The 24694-nt window shown below is 32.1% G+C and overlaps 1 protein-coding gene across 5 annotated transcripts in view; it reads left to right on the top strand.

Moving 5' to 3' along the window:
- LOC143198754 (serine/threonine-protein phosphatase 2B catalytic subunit 3) overlaps positions 1–24694 on the top strand; it is a 252955-nt gene that overhangs the window by 217970 nt on the left and 10291 nt on the right. For 3 of the 5 annotated variants that reach the window (XM_076408226.1, XM_076408225.1, XM_076408224.1), the window contains exons 8-9: positions 6667–6760; positions 8516–8723. In XM_076408226.1, the coding sequence (XP_076264341.1) occupies positions 6667–6760; positions 8516–8723 (302 nt within the window). Of the gene's footprint in view, positions 1–6666; positions 6761–8515; positions 8724–20179; positions 20213–24694 lie in introns of all 5 variants that reach the window. The other 2 variants (XM_076408222.1, XM_076408221.1) reach the window with 1 other exon arrangement.

The following is a 24694-nucleotide window of genomic DNA, read 5'->3' as shown; positions in this document are numbered from 1 at the left end:
CATATGAATCGACTAAAACATAATTATATTGTTGTGTCTGTAATGATAGTTTTCGATGAATGACTGAATGAATGAAACCTACAATTTAATATTAAATACTACACTTAATATTTCATGATAATTTGCGAATGACGACATCAAAATCGATAGAAAAGAAAGTAATTATGTATTAGTAATTCAGTAAGTCAACAGAACCTATTTCCTCAACTATACATTTTTTCATATGACATTAAAGTTGACTTGTTGTGCATGTACCAATTTGTTATCGTATTTATCTTTAAAAATCCAAATTTTAATATAAATAACAAACAAAAAAAACGGAATTTACACGGAATGAGCAAGAGAGGATAGATACTAAACATAACACACCAGTATATGGTTGGCCACCGAAAAAATTATCGATATTTCCCATCGTCAAAGTGTTGATATAGATAGGACCAAAAACGTTTGAACGCAATGAATTTCTAGGCTTTTTGGACGAAAATTCCGCTCAAATAATCAAAGAACATTCAAACGCCTTAATAATTGATAACTCAACTCTTTCCACATGTTTACAGGCTATAGGGTATACAGAAAAGTAGGATAAATGGCTACTATATGAATCGACTAAAACATAATTATATTGTTGTTTCTGTAATGATAGTTTTCGATGAATGACTGAATGAATGAAACCTACAATTTAATATTAAATACTACACTTAATATTTCATGATAATTTGCGAATGACGTCATCAAAATCGATAGAAAATAAAGTAATTATGTATTAGTAATTCAATAAGTCAACAAAACCTATTTTCTCACATATAACAACACATTTTTGTGGCATAGAAACCTATTGATCAATAGTCCATTTGATTTATTGTACAGGTAACAATTTGTTATAGTTATTTCACTTTTGTAGTACGATTATTTCATTTTGATCATAATCTTGACACTAATATTAATTAAGTTTATTTTAACCTTTTAAAACGCCAAATTTCAATACAAATAACAAACAGAAAATATTATTTTTAATTCGAATTTAGTGTTAACTTATTTTGTAAAACGATACTCTTTTGTTATTTTGCAAACGAAAAGAAATGCCGGAACTAATTAAGAACTTTACTGCAATTGAAAGTATAACTCGCCAAGTAAAAAGCCTATTGACTTTAGAAGCTCCAAGTACAAATAAAGATGCTATTTTGCAAATCTGATTTTCAACAGGACAAACTTTATAATTGCGAATTACGAAGAGAGGCAGTAGATTCAAATTAGTATCAGCTTTATTATAAAATGTTATACCTTGAAATAACAGTTTACATAAATTAGCGAAGTTTTCAAAGTCTTCAGAGAGAAACCTAATTTGAATTCCTCCACGTACAGTATAAATATTATGAAACATGGAGGATCTAAGAAATAAATGATTAACGTTGTTATCGTTGTACATAAAATGATAATAAAATCAAATAAATTTATAAAACATGCACATTACTGTAATAAAAATAACCTGAATGAAATAAAATAGAAAAATATTGATTTATAATAAGTATATATTATAGATTTTTAAAAATATATTTATAACATAAGTGAAATTACTAAGATTTTATCAGAAATGAAAATAAAATTTCCAAATCGTTATGTTATGTTAAGTCAAACAGCAATCAAAAGCGCTACGAAACATTGACGTCACTTATCTATATACCATACCTACTTTTTCTCTCAAATCTCAGGAATAGTGACTGTAACTGAAGTAATAATTTTAAAAAGAATACTTACTAGTACTTTTATAGAATTGAAGTAAGTATTTCAGGCACATTAGCCATAAAATGTGTCAGAATATTGAAGAAAATTAAGTAAAAACTATCGTTGGGAACTATCGACTGGAAACAATCGATAGTCGCAAAACAGTCGAACTGGTCGATAGTAAAAAAACTAGTGATTGCCATAGGAACTACTATTTCGATCGAATGCGGGTTTCATCGTCAGACGAAGATATACGAATTCCTTGCCGTGAAAAAACGAACTCGAATATTCGAGATGTAACAATGACATAATATAATAAAAGTAATTTGTTTATTTCTATTTCATTCCAAAACGTGCTTACACTTTTTTTCAATTGTGCTATAGTGAAATGGAGATGTACATAGTCCTTTGCGAAATTTCTTTGGGAAAGAGACAATTGCCGTAACTTTAAATCTTCGAAATAAGGGTTTAATTTTGAATAATTCTTCTTATATTTTATAGATTTGACTTCATTGTAAATAGGAATGGAGTAACGACTACTAAATATTTCTATCGTATTTTCTCAATCAATCTTTATCAACTATTTAACTATCGTACCCTTTTTAAATACAATAATAATTTTATTTCTAATTAATAAGGAATAGTTTTTAAGATTATTATTCCTTGAAACTTGAATGAAAGAAGTTTTAACATTCAAAAGGCTTGAACAAGCATCCAGAGACTTAGAAAATCGAGAAAATCAAACCAGAAGGACCCAAGTTAAAACTCAATCGAATGAAACTAGTAGTTACGAAAATAGTAACTGAAATTACATGACTTAAAACAGTCGATTGTAAAAACTAATCGATTACCAAACTGTCGATAATTCCCAACGCTAGTAAAAACCCTAGCAGTGTAACACTTGGCAAGAAAGTTAATAAGTGCAGAAAATAACTCTAAAGAGTACCTAAGAATATCTCAGATATGTACATCCTATAAGTACTATAAAACTATTAGGCTCTTCTCTCTGGACTAGTCGTATGACCCTTTTGGTTTAAACCAGTCCTTTTTGCGCTTGGATTATTGTATTGGATCTACTTTTCATTGGCAGTTACAATACACGATATAAAGCTCTTTATTTTTATTTGTGTTGAAACATTTCAAAATCCGTTTTAACAGGTCATTTGAAAAATCCCCGGCCTGACACATAGATGGCGCTACTAGAATTAAATACATATGTTTTTTAGTTAGCCCTAACCCTCAAAAGCTCAAATGCGTGTATAATTTGGACAGCTGTCGGATCATTAGTTTGTGAATTATAGCATTTTGAGTGAAGCAACTTTTGTTACTGTGAAAAAAAATGGATAAAAAGGAATTTCGCTTGTTAAAATATTGCTTTTTGAAGGGAAAAATACAGTTGAAGCAAAAACTTTGCTTGATGCCGAGTTTCTGGACATTGCCCGAGGAAAATCAACGATCACGGATTGGTATGCTAAGTTTAGATGTGGTTAAATGAGCACCGAAAACGGCGAACACAGTGGACGCCTAAAAGAGGTTATTACCGATGAAAATATTTAAAAAATCCACAAAATGCTCTGAAATGACCGTAAACTGAAAATTAATGAAATAGCAGATACTCTAAAGATATCAACTGAACGTGTACCTCATATCATTCACGACGAGTTGATGATTCGGAGCAGTGTTTGAAGATGATCAAGCGTAATAAACCCGATTTTTTGCGTCTATATGTGACAATGGATGAAAAATGGCACCATCATTTCACTCCAAAGTCCAATCGACAGTCATCCGAGTGGATTACACACGATGAATCCGCTCCAAAGCGTGTGAAAACGCAACAGTCGGCTGGCAAGGTTATGGCGTCTGTATTTTGAGATGCGCATAGAATAATTTTCATTGACTATCTTGAAAAAGGAAGGACCATCAACACCGACTATTACATGGCGTTATTGAACCGCTTGAACGAAATCGCCGAGAAACGCCGCCGCATTTGAAGAAAAAGAAAGTGCTGCTTCACCAAGACAATGCGCCGTGTCAAAAATCCATGAATTGGGCTTCGAATTCTTTCCTCATCTACCTTATTCTCCAAATCTTTTCAATTTATCTGTTATACCTTTCGAATCTTTCTCATCACTGATAAACGCCTATTACTGATTCGTCAATTGCTAAGCCGTGTGAAGTTCCTTGACAGTTTAAGCTAGGTTTTCATCCAACAAGTCTAGCAGATTATTGCCTTTTTTGATATATAATAGAGCGCCATCATTATAGGTTTCTCAAATCAAACTACAAAAGTAATCAATGTCGAAAATGCATTTCGAGCATTCCTCATTAGCATCTGTATAAACCGAATACTAAATGCAAAACTATTTTTTAGCGTCATCCATAAAAAGACCACAGATCTCATTCAAAATTAATATACCTAAAATTGTATTGTATAGTAAAAATAGTAATTGTTCTAAGTTTCATTATTGATTTAAGTAAAGCAGAAGAGACTTCGTACTACCATAAACTTTTTGTAAAGTTTATTACACTGCAGCGTTTATTTTTCTAAAACGTAAACGATAAATTCCGAACTACAGCTCGAAGTTCTTAATTAACCTCGCTAATTCCTGTTCCTGTCGTGTTTTCCTGCTAATGATCCCGACGTTAGCGATAATTGAAAAAAAGTAACAAACTAATCCCGATCCAAACTCGCGACCTGCTGAAGTTTCCTCTCACACCCCCTCTCGCCCGTCTCTATCTGCGAAGTTCGAAAATCTGTTTAGGGTGAATTAGTCGATTTGCGATTGTTTTGTCCGAGCTTTGGTGCTCAAGGGATGAGATTAAGTCCTTCTTGGAACTTTTTATTGTCCTATCTGGGAAATAATTTCAGTATTTATATTGGGTTTTGATTGTAATTTACAAAAATGGTGTTAAAATTTAGAGAAATTAATAGAATATCTTAATTATAACCTTAATAATCCAGTATAATTGAGAAAATAAAAAATATGTTTCCATGATACATTCCAATGCTACTCTGTAAAAGCGTTATAGTTTCTTAAAACAATGTTTAACTCAACTTTGTTTCCCTTAAGCCTCTGTAAGAACGTAGTGATTTCTGGAGGCTAGATAAGTCTGGGTATAGTAAAGCTCATGAGAAGTAAATGAAAATTAAATAACTTTTTTGATAGTTGGGTAAGATTAACGCCTTCTCAGCCATAGTATCGAATTCATTAAAGTATCGAACCCAATTGCTTCGCTTTAGCTTTAGATTACGTGCAATTTTATTCGAAAGTGCCCTTCCGAGGTGGTCCCATTTTAACCAAGTTGGGATCACATGGGAGGAAGGGGGAAATCGAGGGAACATCTCAAATTTTAAAGGCGCGTACAAGTTTTTTCACATATTTTTTATCTAAAATAATCAGATATTTGGATATAACGTTATTGCCGAACGAAAAATCGGAAGTAGTTCTGTGTAAAAGGCATTCAATTTAGTTTTTAAGCCCTAACCATATCATACGAGTCATACGAGAAGAAACATGGTAGGCAACTGTTTCTATAGTGCAATAGTTAGAACGTTAAGCTCGCATGCGGATGTCGCGGGTTCGATTCCCAATAGAGCAGCGACTTTCTCTTTTCTACTTTGGTTGGAACATTTGTCAAATCACCTATACTAGGGGGGCGGGCCCCGGTGCCTGAAATATTTCTTATTTTCAATCATTATTTCTTTATTCTTATTTCTCCTCACACGGGATGTACTTTTACTTGGACTATCAATTGTAATACTTAAAAAAGTAACTGCGTAATGTATTTTTACTAAAAAAATTGAACCGAGTTCAAAAAATTAATAAGGAACTCAGTGAAATGTAAAAAATAATCAAACTTAGACATTTAACACAAAAAAACATTTTAAAATAAAATGTGTACGTAATAATCGTTGTAATAACTAAATAAAAATCAGTTTGAAGTCGGTGCCGAGCCCTTAAATATGTCATAAAGACAAAATTAAAAAGGAACAGAACAAATCTAATTTAATATGACTATTTGGGCACGGTACCGACTTCAAACTGATTTTTATTTAGTTATTACAACGATTATTACGTACATATTTTATTTTAAAACGTTTTTTTGTGTTAAAAGTCTGATTATTTTTTACATTTTAGTGAGTTTCTTATTTATTTGAAATCGGTTCTATTTTTTTTTATAAAAATATTTTATGTAATATGTATTTTAATAAAGCAGAGCATGTGTTTTGTCCATCTCTGAACTATATCTGGAGAGTATGGTAAGGAAGCAATTCGAGTTAGTTGAATAAAGTAAGCGATATAATAAATAAGCAGTAAAAAAGAGATCATGCAAACTTCTTTTGGGGTCCCCAGCTAGTATTATGGTATTCCTTCATTTAACAATTAAAAGAGATCATGAAGGATCACAGTTACTGATGGTCCCTTCTAATAAAATATGAAGGAAACAATCCAAAATAATAATAAGCTTTGATACCAAAAGATTATTTCTTTTTCTTTAATATAGTATTGTATATAACACACTCTAACATCCAACAATGCACTCAAAATACAAAATTAATTAAATATATCGTAATTTGCTTTTGTCTGGAGACTACATCTCGCTGAGTCTTCGATAGACGATTGCCCAGATTCCTGTTAAGTCGATTTTCTCTACGTCAGCTGGAATAACAATGCTGATGTCAAGCTGAATAGAAATCCTATCGAAATTGTTCCCATTGCACCTATTATTATTTGCAGTTTTATTCCAGATTCATTTCAGCTCTCGGGTTGCTGATACCTGTTTCAGGAAATTCTTACTTCTTTCAGAATATCTTAAAAGCGGTCAAAATGTTATAAAACTCACCCATTAACTTTTGCCTAAATCGTAAAATATATAAATAAAAGAAAAGCGGAATAATATAAATACAAGTAATAATGAACAAGTTGTTTTCTTTTGTTGCAGATACCGAATGTACAGGAAAAGTCAGACTACTGGTTTTCCATCTTTAATAACAATATTTTCAGCACCAAATTATCTGGATGTTTACAATAATAAGGTGAGTTTGATTATACGCCATTTATATATTGTTGCCCTATTTCAGATACTGGTAAAACTTAATAACGTAATTTAACATTGTAAAAAACGTATATAATTTTAAACTCCATAGAACTTTACATATGCAATAAATACAATACAATACTTTCTCGCTGTTCAAACAACATCAATGCAAAAAACCAAGAAGTTTCTTCTACATAATATCTAATGTTTTCCTTTTGACAAATGGACCTAGTGGGAAAATAAGCTTCGTTTGATACAAGAGCAGTTTGGCCAGTAACATTTTGAATGAAAAATATTTTAGAAAGACAAAGCAGCCTTTAATTTCTCAACACAATCGCTTTAGTTCTTTCTTTTAATTCTATAAATTTAGTGCTCGGTTTTTCCAATTTGTTTATTCCCCGCAAATAATAGGTTTTCTTAAGACCGTCCAAATCCCTTACCACCGAGTCATTTTTTCAGGTTGAGAAACATGATATAGTCGAGAGAGGCTAACTCTGAAGAATATGCTTGATGGGATTGGTAATTCGTAGACTAATTTATGTTTTTTTGCTATGGTGACTACACACGTGTGCACCCGTGTATGGTCTCGATGGAACAACACAAACACTTGTTTTTGTTTCATCAATATCAAACCTTTGCAATTACTTTGTTGACCGACAACTGGGAATTGATTGGTACACAGACAAAAGAGCATCAACAGAATGTGAGATTAGGCATACGATCTGGTCAGCTTGACTATCTATCAGGGCTATAAATTAATTTTAAAGGTTTTACGACAGATGATGTTCATGTGGAAGTGTCTCACGAAATGTGTGAACAAAAATGTTTCTTCGAAGTGTAAACAAAACACGTTTTCAATGCGTTTAAAGAATCTGAATTTGTACCGAGTGAATCGCATTTTCGGAAAGAAAGACAAAAAATGGAAACAAGGATTTGAAGACATTGATGAAGCCACGAATAGGGATCATTATCGACTACACTGCGCGAAAAAACTGCCGGAATACGAGCACACAACAATGTGATTCTTCAGCACGACGACGCTTGCACACATATTGCAAAATTAGTGAAAGTATACTTGGATACATTAAAATGAGAAGTGCTACCCCAAGTGCCATATTCTCCAGATTTTGCTCCTTCTGATTACTACTTATTCCGACATGTGAGTCCTGATCTGTCTGAGCAGTGCTACCATAAAATAGATACCATAAAATAAGTCATTTTTAGGATACATTACTCCACAAATAACTCCGTATTTGGCGGAAAATTTAGCAAGGATTTGGCATAGAAAACAATAAACTACATTGTTTTCCTTTTCTAATGGCGGTACATTCTTTTCGAGGCGGTCGGTATAGTCAATAAAGTCAAAACAACAACAAAATCTAGAATATTAAGATTTTGAGTTACATTAATACTTCTATAGGATAATTAAATTGTTGTGTTACTCTTGGTGGTTTAACACGCATTGGTTACATATAATAGCGTCAAAAGGTCTATCGTTCTTTCAAAATACAATTCGCAAATTTTCTGAAGGATGGGAAAAAGTAGCGGCGATGTACAATACTTTGAATAAAGTACATTGTACCGATTTTTCCTTTAAAACTAATTCATTGGTCAAATGAATGCTCAAAATAATTTGATTTTAAATCATAGCCTTTTTCCATTTTTTCTCCATCGCCCTGCATTACAAATGTTTTCAAGGCTTCTGGTACCTACCATGCGACCCCTATATTTACATGTATTGTCATCATTTCAGGCAGCGGTACTGAAATACGAAAACAACGTGATGAACATTCGCCAGTTCAACTACTCGCAGCATCCATATTGGCTGCCCAACTTCATGGATGTCTTTACGTGGTCGCTGCCGTTCGTGGGCGAGAAGGTGACCGAGATGCTGGTCAACGTGCTCAACATCTGCTCCGATGACGAGCTGGTCTCTGATGGCGACGATGCCCTCGAAGAAGGTGAGTGTCTCTATTCCGTGTTCACACCGGTTCGATTGAATACAACGATGAATGAACTATCAATAATTGCTGACATAAGTAGTCTGACAAAAATATTCAAATAATTTTCACTCTCTTAATTATACTATGTTTATGTTTCATGTTTCATTAAAATAAACCTAATTTGATTATCCTTAACGTAAATAAATGTTTGGGGTAACTAAATATGCTTAGTACAATCTTAATTTACAAATGAATTTATGACTACTGTTCTGTTGTACTTCCATTAATACACAAGCAAAGCAAGTACGGGATAAATACATCAGTATGCTTTTCTCAAATTAAAATAAAATTATTTCATGTTATAAGACGAACTCTTGAATAACTTAGCAAAATCTATGTGATTTCGAGGTCATCGTGTAGCTCTTCGTTGGTTACATAACTATAAACATTGGTAATTAATCGTGAACCTTTGTTTTGGAAACGTTGGATTTTATAAAACGAATAATATTTTATCCTATAAAAAGTAACCTACGAATTAAAAATAAAATATAGAGACTAGAAGTGAGCCAGCCCCCATCTATAAAGTTGTAACGATGTTCTGGGCGTCTGTGTCATCAAAGGGCGTGCCAAGCTGGAAAAAAATCTGAACTGGCAACTATTATTTCTTAATGTACATTGTTATTTTAAGGCAATGTATCAAAACACAATACAGTACTAACATTATTCCAAAAAAAACAATATTTCCAAGATTAATTTAAGTATAGTGAAGGGTACTACATATTTGAATTTTTATTTCTAAACCTTCTTTTCTTTTTATATATTTGTTATATCTATATAATTGGACACATTTTCGCCTACTTACGACCACAAGGATAATTATTAATTTTCTTATTACATTGCTCAGAATTTTGTACACAATAATTTTTTTTTAGAAGCCATAATCTTCTAACATAATATCTGATCTAGAATTTTCGTTAAATTTGGTTTTCTATAAACCTTTGCTAAACTAAGATTCGTTCGTTTTAAAAGAATCTGCGGAGTTGAACAATGCTGAACTCTTAACTATATTTCAATTTTCCAGAAGTTAAGGCAGGGGATCTATGAATATACACATATTGTGTATTTCTATTGAGTTATCGAGGATATATCTCTTAGAAAATTTCAGCAATATTATTCATATATCAAGTAAAGAATATAGAATACTACAACAAAAATATATTGATGAAAATTCCTTCTTGTCAGTCCAGTACATATAAAGTTAACGACAGACAAAATAGAATTTTAAATTAGAACTTTAACAGTAACCAATATAACCATGCTTTCTCATATTTGGACAAACTAAAACATTCGATTGCAACTGTAATAATGTTTAATCAGCAATTATTGATACGTTTTGAGACTCGTTATCGCGTTAAAAATGAAATGAGGTAGTTGCCAAACCACAAGTCTCCCTCCCGAAACCATTATAAATCAACATTTTATTTCAGCTATTAAAGAACGTAAGTTGATCCCATTTTTAGCGTTAACTAAGGTCCTTTATATCCATCTTTTGGTGAGTTCTTGACAACTAACGGATTGCGATTGCATTCGATATTTACAGCTAAACTTAACCGGAAGATATCCGATTTATTCACACGAACTACTCGGTATCGATTCTGGAAAAGAACAGTCAAAAAAATAGACGGTTTGTCCCGTGGTTGGTGACAAGGAAGTCATGCGCGTTATGTTAAGATATACAGCTCTTCGTCAATTATCAGTGTCTGATAATATATCCTGAAATTATAACAAGAAATAAAATTAAACTTCAGTGAAAATTTAATATTAGCATCATTCTTCAGAGTAGTTTCTTGAAACATTAAATAATATGGTCTGTACGCCTGTACATTTGATAAAAATATCTAAGGAATGGACATGAACACTTTTGAAAAGAATATTGTACATGTTTGGAATATACAAAGTACATATGTTAAAGTCTTTTATTTCTATTATTTCAAGTCATTTAATGAAGAAAAAAGATACATTAATAAATTTGAGCAACATTATATAATAAGTTGATACAAGTTTGATTATATCCTTATTATCATAATGCTACTAATTGCCCTAAAAGTTTATGATTGTGATCGTTGCGTCTTGTAATTAATTGTTTTTAAAGAATTACAATATCGTTATCTAAATTTAGTTCTCAACAAAATATGATCATGTAAGGAATAAAAACATCAAACATAACCAAGCTTGCCAATTAATGCTAACCAAATATTTAAGTGTTTTTGTTCTGTTCTTGTCTCATCTTGTTCATTTCCAAATTATCTCACGTACAATTCGACCAATCACGACACAGGCTGTCTATTATCTCGTGTAACCTGGATTGTAAACATCGGCATATCTCCCGGTTAGTAGTTTTTTGTTAAATGTTGTAATATATATATTACCATTATTGATTTAACAAGACACTACCCAGAGGATTGTTAACGTTGGACGCTTCACCGGAACCACAGCCTGATATTTCACTATTTAACAACGCAACGATTTTGGAGTAAATAACGAGTGATGTGCTTATTCATTCTCTGGTTAGGTCCTTGTTGGCTATACGTGGAGTTCATTTGAATTCGATGTTTTTAGTTCGACTTGTTTTATTGTTAACCAGAGGATGGATGATAAAAGACTTAATGGAACATAGATTAATACAAATTACATTTTGAATGAAGCAACTACCTCTAGGTATGGATATAATGTTTATTTGGGTGATATCTTGTTGAAATTGACCGATACTCTTATTGGAAATGTCTTGTTTTATTTGGATATATTCAAAGTTATTCAAAATTCAGACACTACTGAATATATTTCGTAATGATTTTAGTCTGATAACCATCAGAAGTTCATAAATATTCCTTAGATGTCGTCGAATACATTAATATATTTCGCATACCTTCAAACTTAATTTTCCCAATATATTCACATCACGTGAACGCTGATAGATTGTGATTGTATATTCTTAGTTAAAATGTTCGATACTACCGTTGTTTATTTAGTAAAATTTGAAGTTTTATTTAAGAAAAGACATTTTTATGAATTGGATGTAACTTGATAATTTTGGTTATACAAGTATACACGGTTTTGGACCTGAGCAAGCAAGAACTGTTTATAAGGTGAACTGAGTGGCTGAATCCAAATTCTCAGCCCGTTTTTTTAAATAAATTCAAGTTTTCGAAATATCCAATAAATTATTATTTTAATATTTTTGGCCATTAACGGCCTTTTATTGAATTCAAAAGCTGAAATCAGAAATGATATGAAGAAGAAGAGATGATGAAGGATCTATTTCACGCAATACTACCCAAAAGCCCAAGTTTTGTGGGAAAACTTCAAGATGTGAATACAAATGTATCTTGAGAGACATTCGAGCTCCAATATTGTGGTAGTTCTGCAACAAATTTTGGGACGATATCGATGCCGCTGCTTCATCAGGTGTTGGAGGTTTTGTAAAATTTGCGGCAGCCATTACTTTCGAATATCACGTCCGAGAATTATTCCCTCTTCGATTTTTACACTTTAATTGCATTTTTGTTCTTTTCTGGTATTTTTAACTTAACTTTAACTATGTGGACAACATTGTCCATATGATTTTTCTGTTCTCTTCGTAACGTTGACACAGAAAATAAAAAGAATACATGTTCACCAAGTGACCACTTGCATAGCTTTGTTCTACACGAGTTACAATATAAATTCAGTGCTCAGCGTTTACTATAACAAAGTCAATCTACTGCAAATACGCATCTTTGATTGTATTTTGTAATGATTTTTCTACGATTACCTAGCATATAACTTTGCAACATTGTCTCAGCATTTTCACACATTCCGAGGCACAATCATACCACAGAAACAAGTTCCAAATGATGTTTAATATTACGTCGTCATCTGACAGCTGTTATAAGAGCGCAGTGCTGCCACCATGCTCGAATTCGACAACTAGAACCAATCTTATTCAATCAAATAACGTTAAGAATCGTTCTCATCTGCTCTGGTCCAAAAATCGATCTGAATTTGCAAACCTATGAAATTTAAATTTCGTGTATTGCATTTATAATTATTCTTTTTATATTAAATGATATCCAAATAAACAACAAGCAGTCTTTGTATTCAGCAAGCACTTATTTAAGCATTATATTAGTATCCGAAACGGTATTATTTCTGAGATCTGATCGTCTTACTGGACAAAACTATAGTCAGTCAAACCTCAGACAGAATACTGTTCAACTGTTCACCGAATTATATATATCACCATATAAATTTTACTCGACACACCGTTCATGTAAATGAAAAATCAGACGATCGAAATGCGAATCGTTTCTGATTTTTGACTTATTCATTGATCGACACAATCCACATCTCGACATCAGAACTTTTCTCCACACGCTTGTTTTTCCAATTTCCCGACGAAATACGAATTCGACGATCTGAAAAAACCGTTTTTCTTTGTTTCTTTGTTGCTTTTCGCAATGCTACTTGGAATACATAGATGGTAAGAGTCCATTTATCTATTATAACGAGATATTATTACGCCGCTTCGATTAAAGTAGACTAGAATGCCTGTATAGTTTTTTCTTATATACCTCGTACGTACAAAATACAAATAGTTAGAAGCGTTTTGGTATAGATTACTTCATTGACGGTTAAAAACCATGGTCCGAACGTTATTTGTACAAGTACCAACGTCTTCTACACTGTTTCGGTTTTGTTCTTTTATTTTTTTGTTCTGTTTATCCCATCGATGCTATTTTCCCAATTCAGTTCGAATTATTGTTCAGTTTGTTGGCGTATGTGTTGACATAATAAAATAAACAACCGTTGACGTTACTTTATCGTTGTAGGTAGTGCATTTTAAAGATTCAAATCAATTCCAAATAATCAAGTGTTAGGTAAAATATTATCTGTGTTACTTAATCATACACTATTTTTTAAATCCCGAAAAAAGCTGAAATATTGTTTACCAAACTTTAACAAAGCAATTAAATAATAAGAGTTAAAAAAACAGCTTCAGATAATTTTATTTAAATGAAGTTTTTTGTAATAAATATTAGTTAGAACTAATTAAACATAATATCTTGAAATAAAACATCAAATATCATATTACAACCAAGCATTTTAGAGAATAAGAAAAAATAGATTAGAGAATGGATGGATATATCCATATAAATGATTTAATAAAGGAATATTAAGAATTATTTAAACAAATTGAACAGAAACGACACTTTATTGTCCAATGGCAACTCCAATAATGGAAAAAGTGGAAATAAACTGACACATATTGACTAAAATTTTGTTTTTCAATAAATAAATCTATAAATTGAAGACATAAAACATAGATACATAGATATAGATGCAAACAGATAACTTTTAACATCATAAACATACTACCAACCATAGTAGGTTGACATTAATGACTCTCATGCCGAATATAGTTCCTAAACTTAATTTTGTCTAGTATTAAATGATAATTACCTAAATATTCTATATTTTTTACAAAAAATTGGTGGATTCTCATGACCCAAAACACGTTAAGCAAAAAAATTGTCCGGGCAATTGATTATGGTTCTTTTCACCACTCCCTTCTGTGTCATAATGCGGCAACAGGGGAATATCTACTTGGGAAACTTGATATTTTATCATATTTATGTCACCCCCTATATTTACCAAACACGCCTCTTCTTATTTTCACTTGTATAAAATTTAACCTAAATACTGTGTTTTATTTGGTCGCTTAACAACGTTCTGGAGTTCATTTAGATATAAATATGTCTAGTCGAAAGATACGGAGCTATTTGATACTTAACGGACTCATATATTAAATTTACTTCGTACTACAATAAATATAAAATGTTTTATATACACTGTGCGGAATCAGTTAAAACAAGTTATATAATCCCCGGCCTGGCACATAGATGGCGCTACTATAATTAAATCCATGTTTTTTAGCTGGCCCTAACCCTCAAAAATGCGTGTATAAATTTGACAGCTGTCGGATCATTAGTTTGTGAATTATAGCATTTTGAGTGAAGCAACTTTTGTTATTGTGAGAAAAATGGATAAAAAGAAATTTTGCGTGTTGATAAAATATTGCTTTTTGAAGGCAAAAAATACAGTTGAAGCAAAAACCTAGCTTGATGCAGAGTTTCCGGACACTGCCACAGGAAAATCAACCATCAAGGATTGGTATGCTAGGTTTAGACGTGATGAGCGCTGAAGACGGTGGACGCGGTCGACGCCCAAAAGAGGTTGTTACTGACGAAAACATTTAAAAATCTACAAAATGATTTAGAATGGCCGTAAATTGAAATTGAATGAAATAGCCGACGCTCTAAAGATATTAACAGAACGTGTATATCATATCATTCACGAATATTTGGCTATGAGAAAGTTCTGTTCAAAGTGGGTGCCGCGCGAGCTCCTTTTTGATCAAAAACGACGACGAATTGATGATTCAGAGCAGTGTTTGAAGATGATCAAGCGTAATAAACCCAAGTTTTTGCGTCGATATGTGACAATGGATGAAACATTGTTCCATCATTTCATTCCGAAGTCCAATCGACAGTCGTCCGAGTGAACTGCATACGATGAACCCGCTCCAAAGCGTGGGAAAACGCAACAGTCGGCTGGCAAGGTTATGGTGTCTGTATTTTGGGATGCACATGGAATAATTTTCGTTGACTACCTTTAAAAAGGAAGGACCATCAACAGCGACTATTACATAGCGTTATTGGACCGTTTGAAGGACGAAATCTCCGAAAAACGTTCGCATTTAAAAAAAAGTGCTGATTCATCAAGACAATGCACCGTGTCAAAATTCAGTGAAAACGATGGCAAAAATCGATGAATTAGGCTTCGAATTGTTTCCTCATCCGCCGTATTCTCCAGATCTGATCTCGCTGGGAAGAAATTTTTATCGAATGAAGAGATGATCGCCGAAACTGAGGCATATTTTGAAGCAAAAGACAAATCGTACTACAAAAATGGTATCGAAAAGTTGGAGGGTCGCTATAATCAGTGTATCACCCTTGAAGGGAATTATGTTGAATAAAAAAAAATGTGTTTTACTATGGTAGGTCGGCGACTTTTCAATTGACCTATTATACTGAGTGACAACCTCCGTTCTATCAATTTTTGGAGCCATAAATCGGTTCGGTTCCTTGTACATCCTCAAAAATTGAGGCTTGAATGCGAGGAGATGGCGTCATACAATTCCTTTATACCTAGTTTTGATTCAGAATGCTAGTAGTAGATCCAAGTGTTTTCGATGTACTGCTTTGTATCATTATTAGTGAATAAGATTCATTCATGACATCCGTCAAAATAACAACGTTATAGATTTATAATTTCTTGTGAATAGCAAGTTTTGTGCCTGAAGATTTGAAAATCACACATTTCTTTTCTTCTGTCATTAAAAGGAACGAGCATGCTCCGACTATAAGAACATGTGGAACGTGATTTGGACAATTCAAATGTGGCGATTTCAATGTTGAAAAGAAATAACGTCCTGGTAGCGAAATTACATTAGTTATTACATGAAGACTCGACGCAAACTCAAAAACAATTGGCAGAATAGTTGAATGTGAGCCAAATCGCAATTTGTGAACGATTACAATTAGAAAATCGAAAAATGGTCGGTAAAATGCTGCTTGAAAGGTATGAAAGGAAGTCATTTCTCATAGAATAGCATATATAAATTGCCTAAGAGATGGTAACAAGATATAGAATGAAATGGCCAATACTTTGAATAAATACAGTTTAACTCTCCGTGGTATATAGCGTATATTTTTGGTGAGAAAAATGGAAATGAATTACCGACACACCTGGTATATGTAACATTATTTATTGCCTCACTGTTGAAGTCCACCATTTACCTTTCGCACAATAGTGTTTAGTTTCTAAATTGTAAATTCCAGAAGGAATGGTAATTGGTAAGCGAGCTGGTTAAGGCAACAGGAGTATGAACGATACACTAGTAAGAAGTAGTGTCATAAACACATGAATATAATGTTTTTAATTGCTGGGTAAGACCGGATGTCTTTTTTGATGGTTTTTAAAGTTAGACACTCGGCAATCCAAAGTTAGTTACTAAATAATATATAAACAGTTAATAAAAGAGAAATTCTAATACATATAATATACTCAAAGTTATTTTGTATATACGCCATCTAAATTTGTGACGTCGAAACATCGCAATGTTGCCGCATCAACTCTGAATTTTAGTTCAGTTTGGCTTTGACATACAACAAAATTCTAATCTAAATAAAATAATGAACAGAAATATTATCAAATATGATTTATTTTAACATTATAGTATATCTAAAAACTACACTTATACAGCCACAATAGTTTATAGGTTAGAGTTATAATATTTTGTCACTAATGCTTTCAAGAATTTTGCATACGTCTGACAACCGGACGACTTTGTCACACAGATTGTGTCTCTTGATCTTCACAAACATCTTGATGACGTTTGTACAAAAAGACTTTGAATAGACTATATATTCTTAATTATATATTCTGGATATTTTAACAGTAATATTGGTAGGAACGGATAATGTTAACATTTAAAACATTTTACTACGTATTATATACAAAATGCACTATCTATAAATATATTTATATATTATGTCATAGCAATCAGTCGTGCCAAATAACATTCAAACTCAGCAAACGTTTTCAGTTCGTTCATTTAAACCGTAAACCATTCCCCGTAAACAACAATTTAATTTAGTTAGTTTTTAGTTTCTGTTCGCCCAACCACATTTGGTTTTATATTCCCTTTAGCATTGGGTACTTGCTTGAACAATATTGCCAAATATAACCAAACAAAACAACAAACTGTAGGTTACAAAAAGGACCGATTTTATAAAACACTCCTAGGCCGAGTTGCATTTTTTTGTTTTGTAACCTATACCTACCTCTACGACGATGTCGATGTTTCTCGACTCCGAAACAGTGCGGACTTAATGTTGTTTGATATCTATTGTCTCCCCCCAACCCCCCAACCCCCAGTTATTTTTCAAAATTATTGTATCTTGTCTGTTTCTGTGTTATTGTACAATACCCAAGTAGCATCTTGTCTCATTCTGAAACGTTTTATTTTGTTTATTATAAGAGCACTGCATAATACTACGGCACAAAATAAAAATCACTGTCCCCCCAATATCATTAAGTCACATAGAGAAAAAGCTGACGATATTTCTTGTAGTTTCCGAACGTACGGTATGGATAAAACAAACAATATATTCGGTAATAAAGTGGAACGAAATTAATTAACTCCAAGTAACAAAGGTTTTCCCCATGCAAATATTTATTTTACCTGTTGGGGTGGGCCAAATATAATATCACCACATTTTGGAGAAACTACCGAAAACAGAAATTGCTAAATAAATATATATTTTACTGATATAGTAACTGGTATTTGTGTGTTTTCTACTAATTGACTGAGATGCTTTGAAAATCCGAAAGTTTTCCCACATCAGTGTAATAGTGTTAATTATTAATATCATTAACTATCGTATATCATCTTTTAATACTAAGTTTATTATAACTTTTGATAAATAATTGTATCAAGTAATAAGTATTCGTAAGAGAGTTTTCGTAAGAAAATTAAATATATTTTAAGTGATTGAACACGACAACTGTAGTGGATGCTTTCTGCACATTTGAAAACCTAAATCGCCTGTATTTATATATCAAAATGAAATAATTATCCTGAATAATATCTTTCATATCGCACTTTACCAATCACAAGAACACAGGGTCTGTCATAAGTCACTTCAACGATCTCAAAAGGACTGTTATTGTAATAGAATCCTTCTAGTAATGATTATTTCAACACATTCGGATATTTACTATGTATACTTAATGGACAATCCATGGCATAACATTGAAGAAATATAAAATAAATTGAAATACCTTTTGAAATCAACTAATATAAATTCAACTGATATAAATTCATATTCTCGGAATTACATATTCATACTCTAGCGAAATATGACATAATCCGATTATTCTGTTAAGGAAACGCCGAGTAATCCATATAGCGGTTCCCGGCTATAAAAGACCACCACGACGATGTCTCGCTCTCTTTTCTTTTCTCTACCCCCTTGTAACAGTATCATTTCCACAACGCTACCGTACTCCCTTTACCTTAACCTAACATCCTGTCAATTCTCCGGTCGACCACATGTATCGCTTAATATCGCAATAAACAAGTTTTTATTCAACCAGTGTTTTTAGTTCTCGTGCAAATTCCTTCCAAAAATAGTAGTGAGTGTTCGGATAGACAATCGCAGCCACACATTTCGACCGACCGACCGACCAGACGAACATTCCTACAGTCTCATAAGACAAATGCTGCCTCGAAGATACGGAAAAGTAGTACCTAACGATGTATAGTATTTTGAATAGAATACTTTGTACCAACCTTATCTCAATACAGGCTGAAAGTCAGCAAAAAAAACAAATATTTATTTATCTACTTGGTAGTCGCAACAATCAAAGTGACAAGGCGATACTGCAACTGTCAAAAGTGATGTTCGTAACAGAAAACTTTTTATATGCGTTACTTTTGAGCAGAAAATCAAATAAGCAGATCCAGTCCAAACAAACCCTAGTTGGTAAAAAGGAAGCTCAAATTGTAACAAAAAAAACTGCAAATAAAGAAAAAGAACAAAGCAAAGTAAAATAAAAAATCAAAGCAATTCGAGTCATTAGTAGAAAAATTGATAAAGTCAGTTCTTGCAGCTTACGGTTGTAATTCACTTCTTATAACTGTCACCAACATCGACAGTTGTTAACTTTCTTATTAAGAGAGATAGGAAAAGTCTTGTATGTATCTCAAACATTACTTCATATATTCAAATTTGTTATGCATTTACCCATTTTTGGTACTCACTTTATCGATTTTTAAATCATTGTAAAAGATTGTTTAGATCATTTTAAAAAAAATATTGATATATCCTTTAAAATACCAAGTTTAAAGATTTATTAAATATAATTAAAAGTTTTTAAAAATATTTAAGAAATCTTTTTTTTTAATATCGAAAAATGTCGGCTAACAAATATATCGATATTTTTCGGCGTCTTTAACTCACATATTATGATGATAACATCTCATGTAATTTTATTTTCCATGAGAACAATTTGATAACTTAAAAAATATAATAGTGGAATGAAAGTAGTAGAACTGTCAAAATTACAAAGATATTCTAATAACTTAAACTGCAATTTCTGTGTCATGAGTATTGACTACAATTAAATAAAAAGCTTTTGTTATATCCACACTAGTTAAGATACTAATAAGTTTACCTCACGTCAGCTTTGTTTCTATTGATGCGATTTACTACACAAGCGCACCCCGTATTGCTTTATATTTTTCTCCTATTCTGACACTTCTATTTTTCACTATTTGTCTATATTCGGCTTGGATCGCGCCCACACAGCGAATCAGGCTAAAATAGTATTTAAAAAACCTGGTAAGTTATCACGGTATATGCAGCTTGAACAGAGGAGTTTCAATAACACTGCATTAATGAATCATTATGCGCGAATCGGTATCAATTAAGCGACAGTAACGTTTCTCTAATGGCCTCGGCTTGCCGGCATCCTATCCAAGATTCTTTAGTTAATCCAAGCCATAGAGTATTATATAGAGCGTTAACTTGATAATCCTTGAATTGTTTTGTGTGGTCTTGACAGAGAGGGTCCTGAGAACGCCATTTCGCTGCATTTGATTAGTTAGTTTAAATTATTATTACAGACATCTGTAAGGAAAATATTTTTTCATGAAGACATTTTGACGTCACATTTTACTGGCCAATAAAATATAGAAAACTCGTAACATATCGGCCGAAAAGTCTCGTGCCTAACACATAAATGGTGCTAGTTTAATTACATTCACCACTCTTTTAATTAGTACTAACCTTCCTAAGAAAGTTGTTAAAATTTAATGATACTCTAACAGGTCAATTGAATGGTTCCCGGCCTGACACATAGATGGCGCTACCAGTACTAATTAAATCCATGTTTTTTTAGTTAGGGCTCAACCCTCAAAAGATGCGTGTATAAATTTGACAGCTATCGGATCATTAGTTTGTGAATTATAGCATTTTGAGTGAAGCAACTTTTATTGTTGTGAAAGAAAATAGGGAATTTGAAGGGAAAAAATTACAGTTGAAGCAAAAACTTGACTTGATGCCGAGTTTCCGAATACTGCCCCAGGAAAATCAACCATCAAGGACTGGTATGCTAAGTTTAGACGTGGTGAAATGAGCACTGAAGATGGTGAACGCAGTGGACGCCCAAAGGAGGTTATTACCGACGAAAACATTTAAAAAATCCACAAAATGATTTTGAATGACCGCAAATTGAAATTAAATGAAATAGCAGACACTCTAAAGATATCAACTGAACGTGTATACCATATCATTCACGAATATTTGGGTATGAGAAAGCTCTGTGCAAAGTGGGTGCCGCGCGAGCTCACTTTTGACCAAAAACAACGACGAGTTGATGATTCGGAGCATTGTTTGAAGATGATCAAGCATAATAAACTCAAGTTTTGCGTCGATATGTGAGAGTGGATGAGACATGGCTCCATCATTTCACTCCGAAGTCCAATCGACAGTCATCCGAGTGGACTGCACACGATGAACCCGCTCCAAAGCGTGGGAAAACGCAACAGTCGACTTGCAAGGTTGTGGCGTTTGTATTTTGGGATGAAAAAATACAAATTTTGGCAAAAAATTTGTTTTACTACGGTAGGCCGAGGACTTTTCAATTAACCTGTTACTTATAAGTTTATGAGTTATTGTGCTAAGAGTGACACTACTTTTATTATTTTCAAAGCAATGGATCAAAAACAATTTTCTGTTTTATTTTTAATTTGTCTCCTTTTTTTGTATTTGCACATACATTGGATACACAACACTTCTGAGGCTAAAAATGCGTTATAATCAAATAAGAGTGATTATATTTAGGTCACAACAATTCAGAAAAGTTTGTCATTTTGTCAAACAAGTAAAAATGGCGTCGTAAACAAAAAATCGCGTTATAAAAATGAAATAACCCAATCAAACCCCTCGAAAATATAGTCTTATTGGTGGGACCACGCAAAACAATTCTCCGAGGCATATTTAACTTAATCGCCTATAGTTTATTCAAAGTTTTTTTGTACATAGATCATCAAAATGTTTATGTATTGCCTGCCGCAGTTTGCAAATTTGTTTCAGAATCAGACAGTATTTTCCTTCTCATTTTATTCTAGTTAAAAAGAGACACAATGCTGTCTGATTGGTTCGAACACGTAAACGAATGAGCCTGTCAAAGTCGTCCGGTTGTCAGACCTATGCAAAATTCTTGAAAGCAATAGTGATAAGAGGTTATAACTCTAACCTAACCTATTAACTATTGTGGCAGTATTATTAACTGTAATTTTTAGATATACTATAATGTTGAAATAAATTGTATTTAATAACATTTTTGTTCACTTATTTTATTTAGATCAAAATTTTGTTGTGAGTTGACGCGGCAACATTGCATCACAAATTTAAATGACGCATGTACAAAATAACTTTGAATAGACTATATATATTACTCTATGATCCAAGCACGATTATCTTTCTACCGTTGAAAATGTCTCTTCATAATAAAACGACATATCTCGCGACGTTTTCCTTCATTTTCTCATCAGCCACCGAGCTATTTTAATTTTCATGAAGAACGTGTTATATTCATTATTTTTATTAAAGTGATTAAATTGAGTTTTAATATGTAGCTGAGTTAAAATGGATTTAAATTGAGGGAATAACTTCGAGAAGAAGAGAAGGCGAAAAATAGAAGAATCAACAGCAATATCTTAATCAATTCGAATTTGCTGAAAGCCTGGTTGGAATTAAGCAAAACATATAAAGATGCATAGCAAGAGTTGCGCTTGGGTCAAGAGAAATTATTTATAACGATTCAAACAAACCTATACAAGGTACTAAACTGTAAACATAACTAGAATATGTGCAAAATATTTTATACCAAACGATTATATTCAAAACTAAATATATGAACTGTTTTGACTCTATTATAAATCGACGTTATTATGTAAAGTCTCAGAATGGCAGAGGTAACAACTTCAGCTTCAGCTTCGCCATTATCTTTGGTAACTTAATATGGTACTTAATTATAAATATGTTTAATAGATAGCGTTACTGACTGAGCATTAAAATTGCTGCTTACTCATCGCTTACTTGTTGAAACTTACGAACCATCAACACTGGTTGTAAATACAACAGTAAATATTCAAAAATCACGAGTACGTAACTATACGCGAGTAAAAGTTACGAACGTTATAATATATAGACTACGAATTTATCAGCTAATTACAAAACTAAAAAATATATATAATGCACATTTATTTAACTCAACGAGAGTTAATTTATTTAACTAATTAATAAATCCAATTTAGCTCAACTACATTCTAATAACTTTGCTAATCTACGCGTATAATAACAACCAAGAAAAATCACACAGAAAACATCAATTTCGATCAATCTGTGAATATTTTTCGGAGAATGCATAAAAAGCCTATCGAATAATCTTTCTCCGTATCTGTATCTCTATGCTTCCGTTTCTAACTTGATCCTCCACGTTCTATCTAACTGAGAATATCCACATTCCATTAAGTAGTTTTGAGTTTGTCCTTACTCTTGGAATTTTTAATTGTTTAGATAACTATATATATATAGTAGTCAGCATGATGCATCTTTAATTTATTTACATTAAGTAATACAAGTGACTGTTTTTATATTTATATATATATATATATTTGGCATTATTACCACTCCCTGTAAAAGCGAAATCATAAATATATATTTAATTAAATTAGAGCAAATAATTTTACTTGCGTTTTTAATTTATCGAATATAATATTTAAATTTTGTTCATTATTTTATTGAGTTACTGTAAACCCTTTGGTTGTAGAGAGCAAAATTCATATATCATGTATTTTGACATTGACACCGATGTCTATAATTTGCAAAGCAGCGAAAATAAATAAAATACATATATTTGCATCATAAATATTTAGTTTTAATAAAATTATGCATGAGCAATTTTATTAATTGAATGGTAGAGAAATTTTCTATACAACTAATAATAATACAATAAATATAATTATCTGATGACATAACTTCATTATGTATCGATTGACAACCATATATACATCCGAAGGGTGATGCAGTATAATAATTTTTTCTTCAGTTAGTTTAATTTGTTTCCATTCTTGTCTGATTTTATTTCTAAGCTTATTTACTTTAACCGTTTCGTTTATCTAGCAATTTTGCTTCTGTTTATGTGAAACGCTTTGAAATTAAAAACCATTTTGGCTGATTTTCAATAACTTCGTTTGATTTGTTTTATTTTAAATCAAAACGACTTCGTTCGATTTTTGTTGTATCTTTCGTTGTCTTTTTTTTATTTTCGTTTTATTTTATTTACTTGTTTGTTTTTTTTTTAATTTATGATCTGGAATTTTCGAATAAGACCGTGTTGAAGTAGAATATGATGGCGGTATAATTAAAGTGGACTTATTCGAGGAATTCAGAATGTTGTTTCTTTAGCAGTGTTTGTAAAATTATTTACTTTTTCAAAAGTTTCTTAAGCTACAGTTTTTCTATATGCACCATTTGTTTTATTTTTTTCTATACTTCTACGCTCGTCTCACTTTGCGTGGCTGACCATTTGCTGTCCTTCATACAAAATGACGTTGTTGATGGCTTCCGTCAATTTTGGTAAGTTATAAAAACAAATTTATTAGTAGATCCGAACAAATGTCAAATACTTTACTTTGTCATACAAGTATGTATATTGTTCGTTGTATAATTGTACATAGTTTGTTTTAATTAAGCGCTTACAGACACTTTACACCGGCTATAAAATAAACTTAAAATTTTTTATAGTAATACACT

Source organism: Rhynchophorus ferrugineus, unplaced genomic scaffold (genome assembly GCF_030347505.1).
Source record: "Rhynchophorus ferrugineus isolate W39M unplaced genomic scaffold, kcgeb_rfMv2 rfM6, whole genome shotgun sequence".
Classification (NCBI taxonomy): domain Eukaryota; kingdom Metazoa; phylum Arthropoda; class Insecta; order Coleoptera; family Curculionidae; genus Rhynchophorus; species Rhynchophorus ferrugineus.
This window is presented reverse-complemented; position numbering and strand designations above follow the sequence as displayed.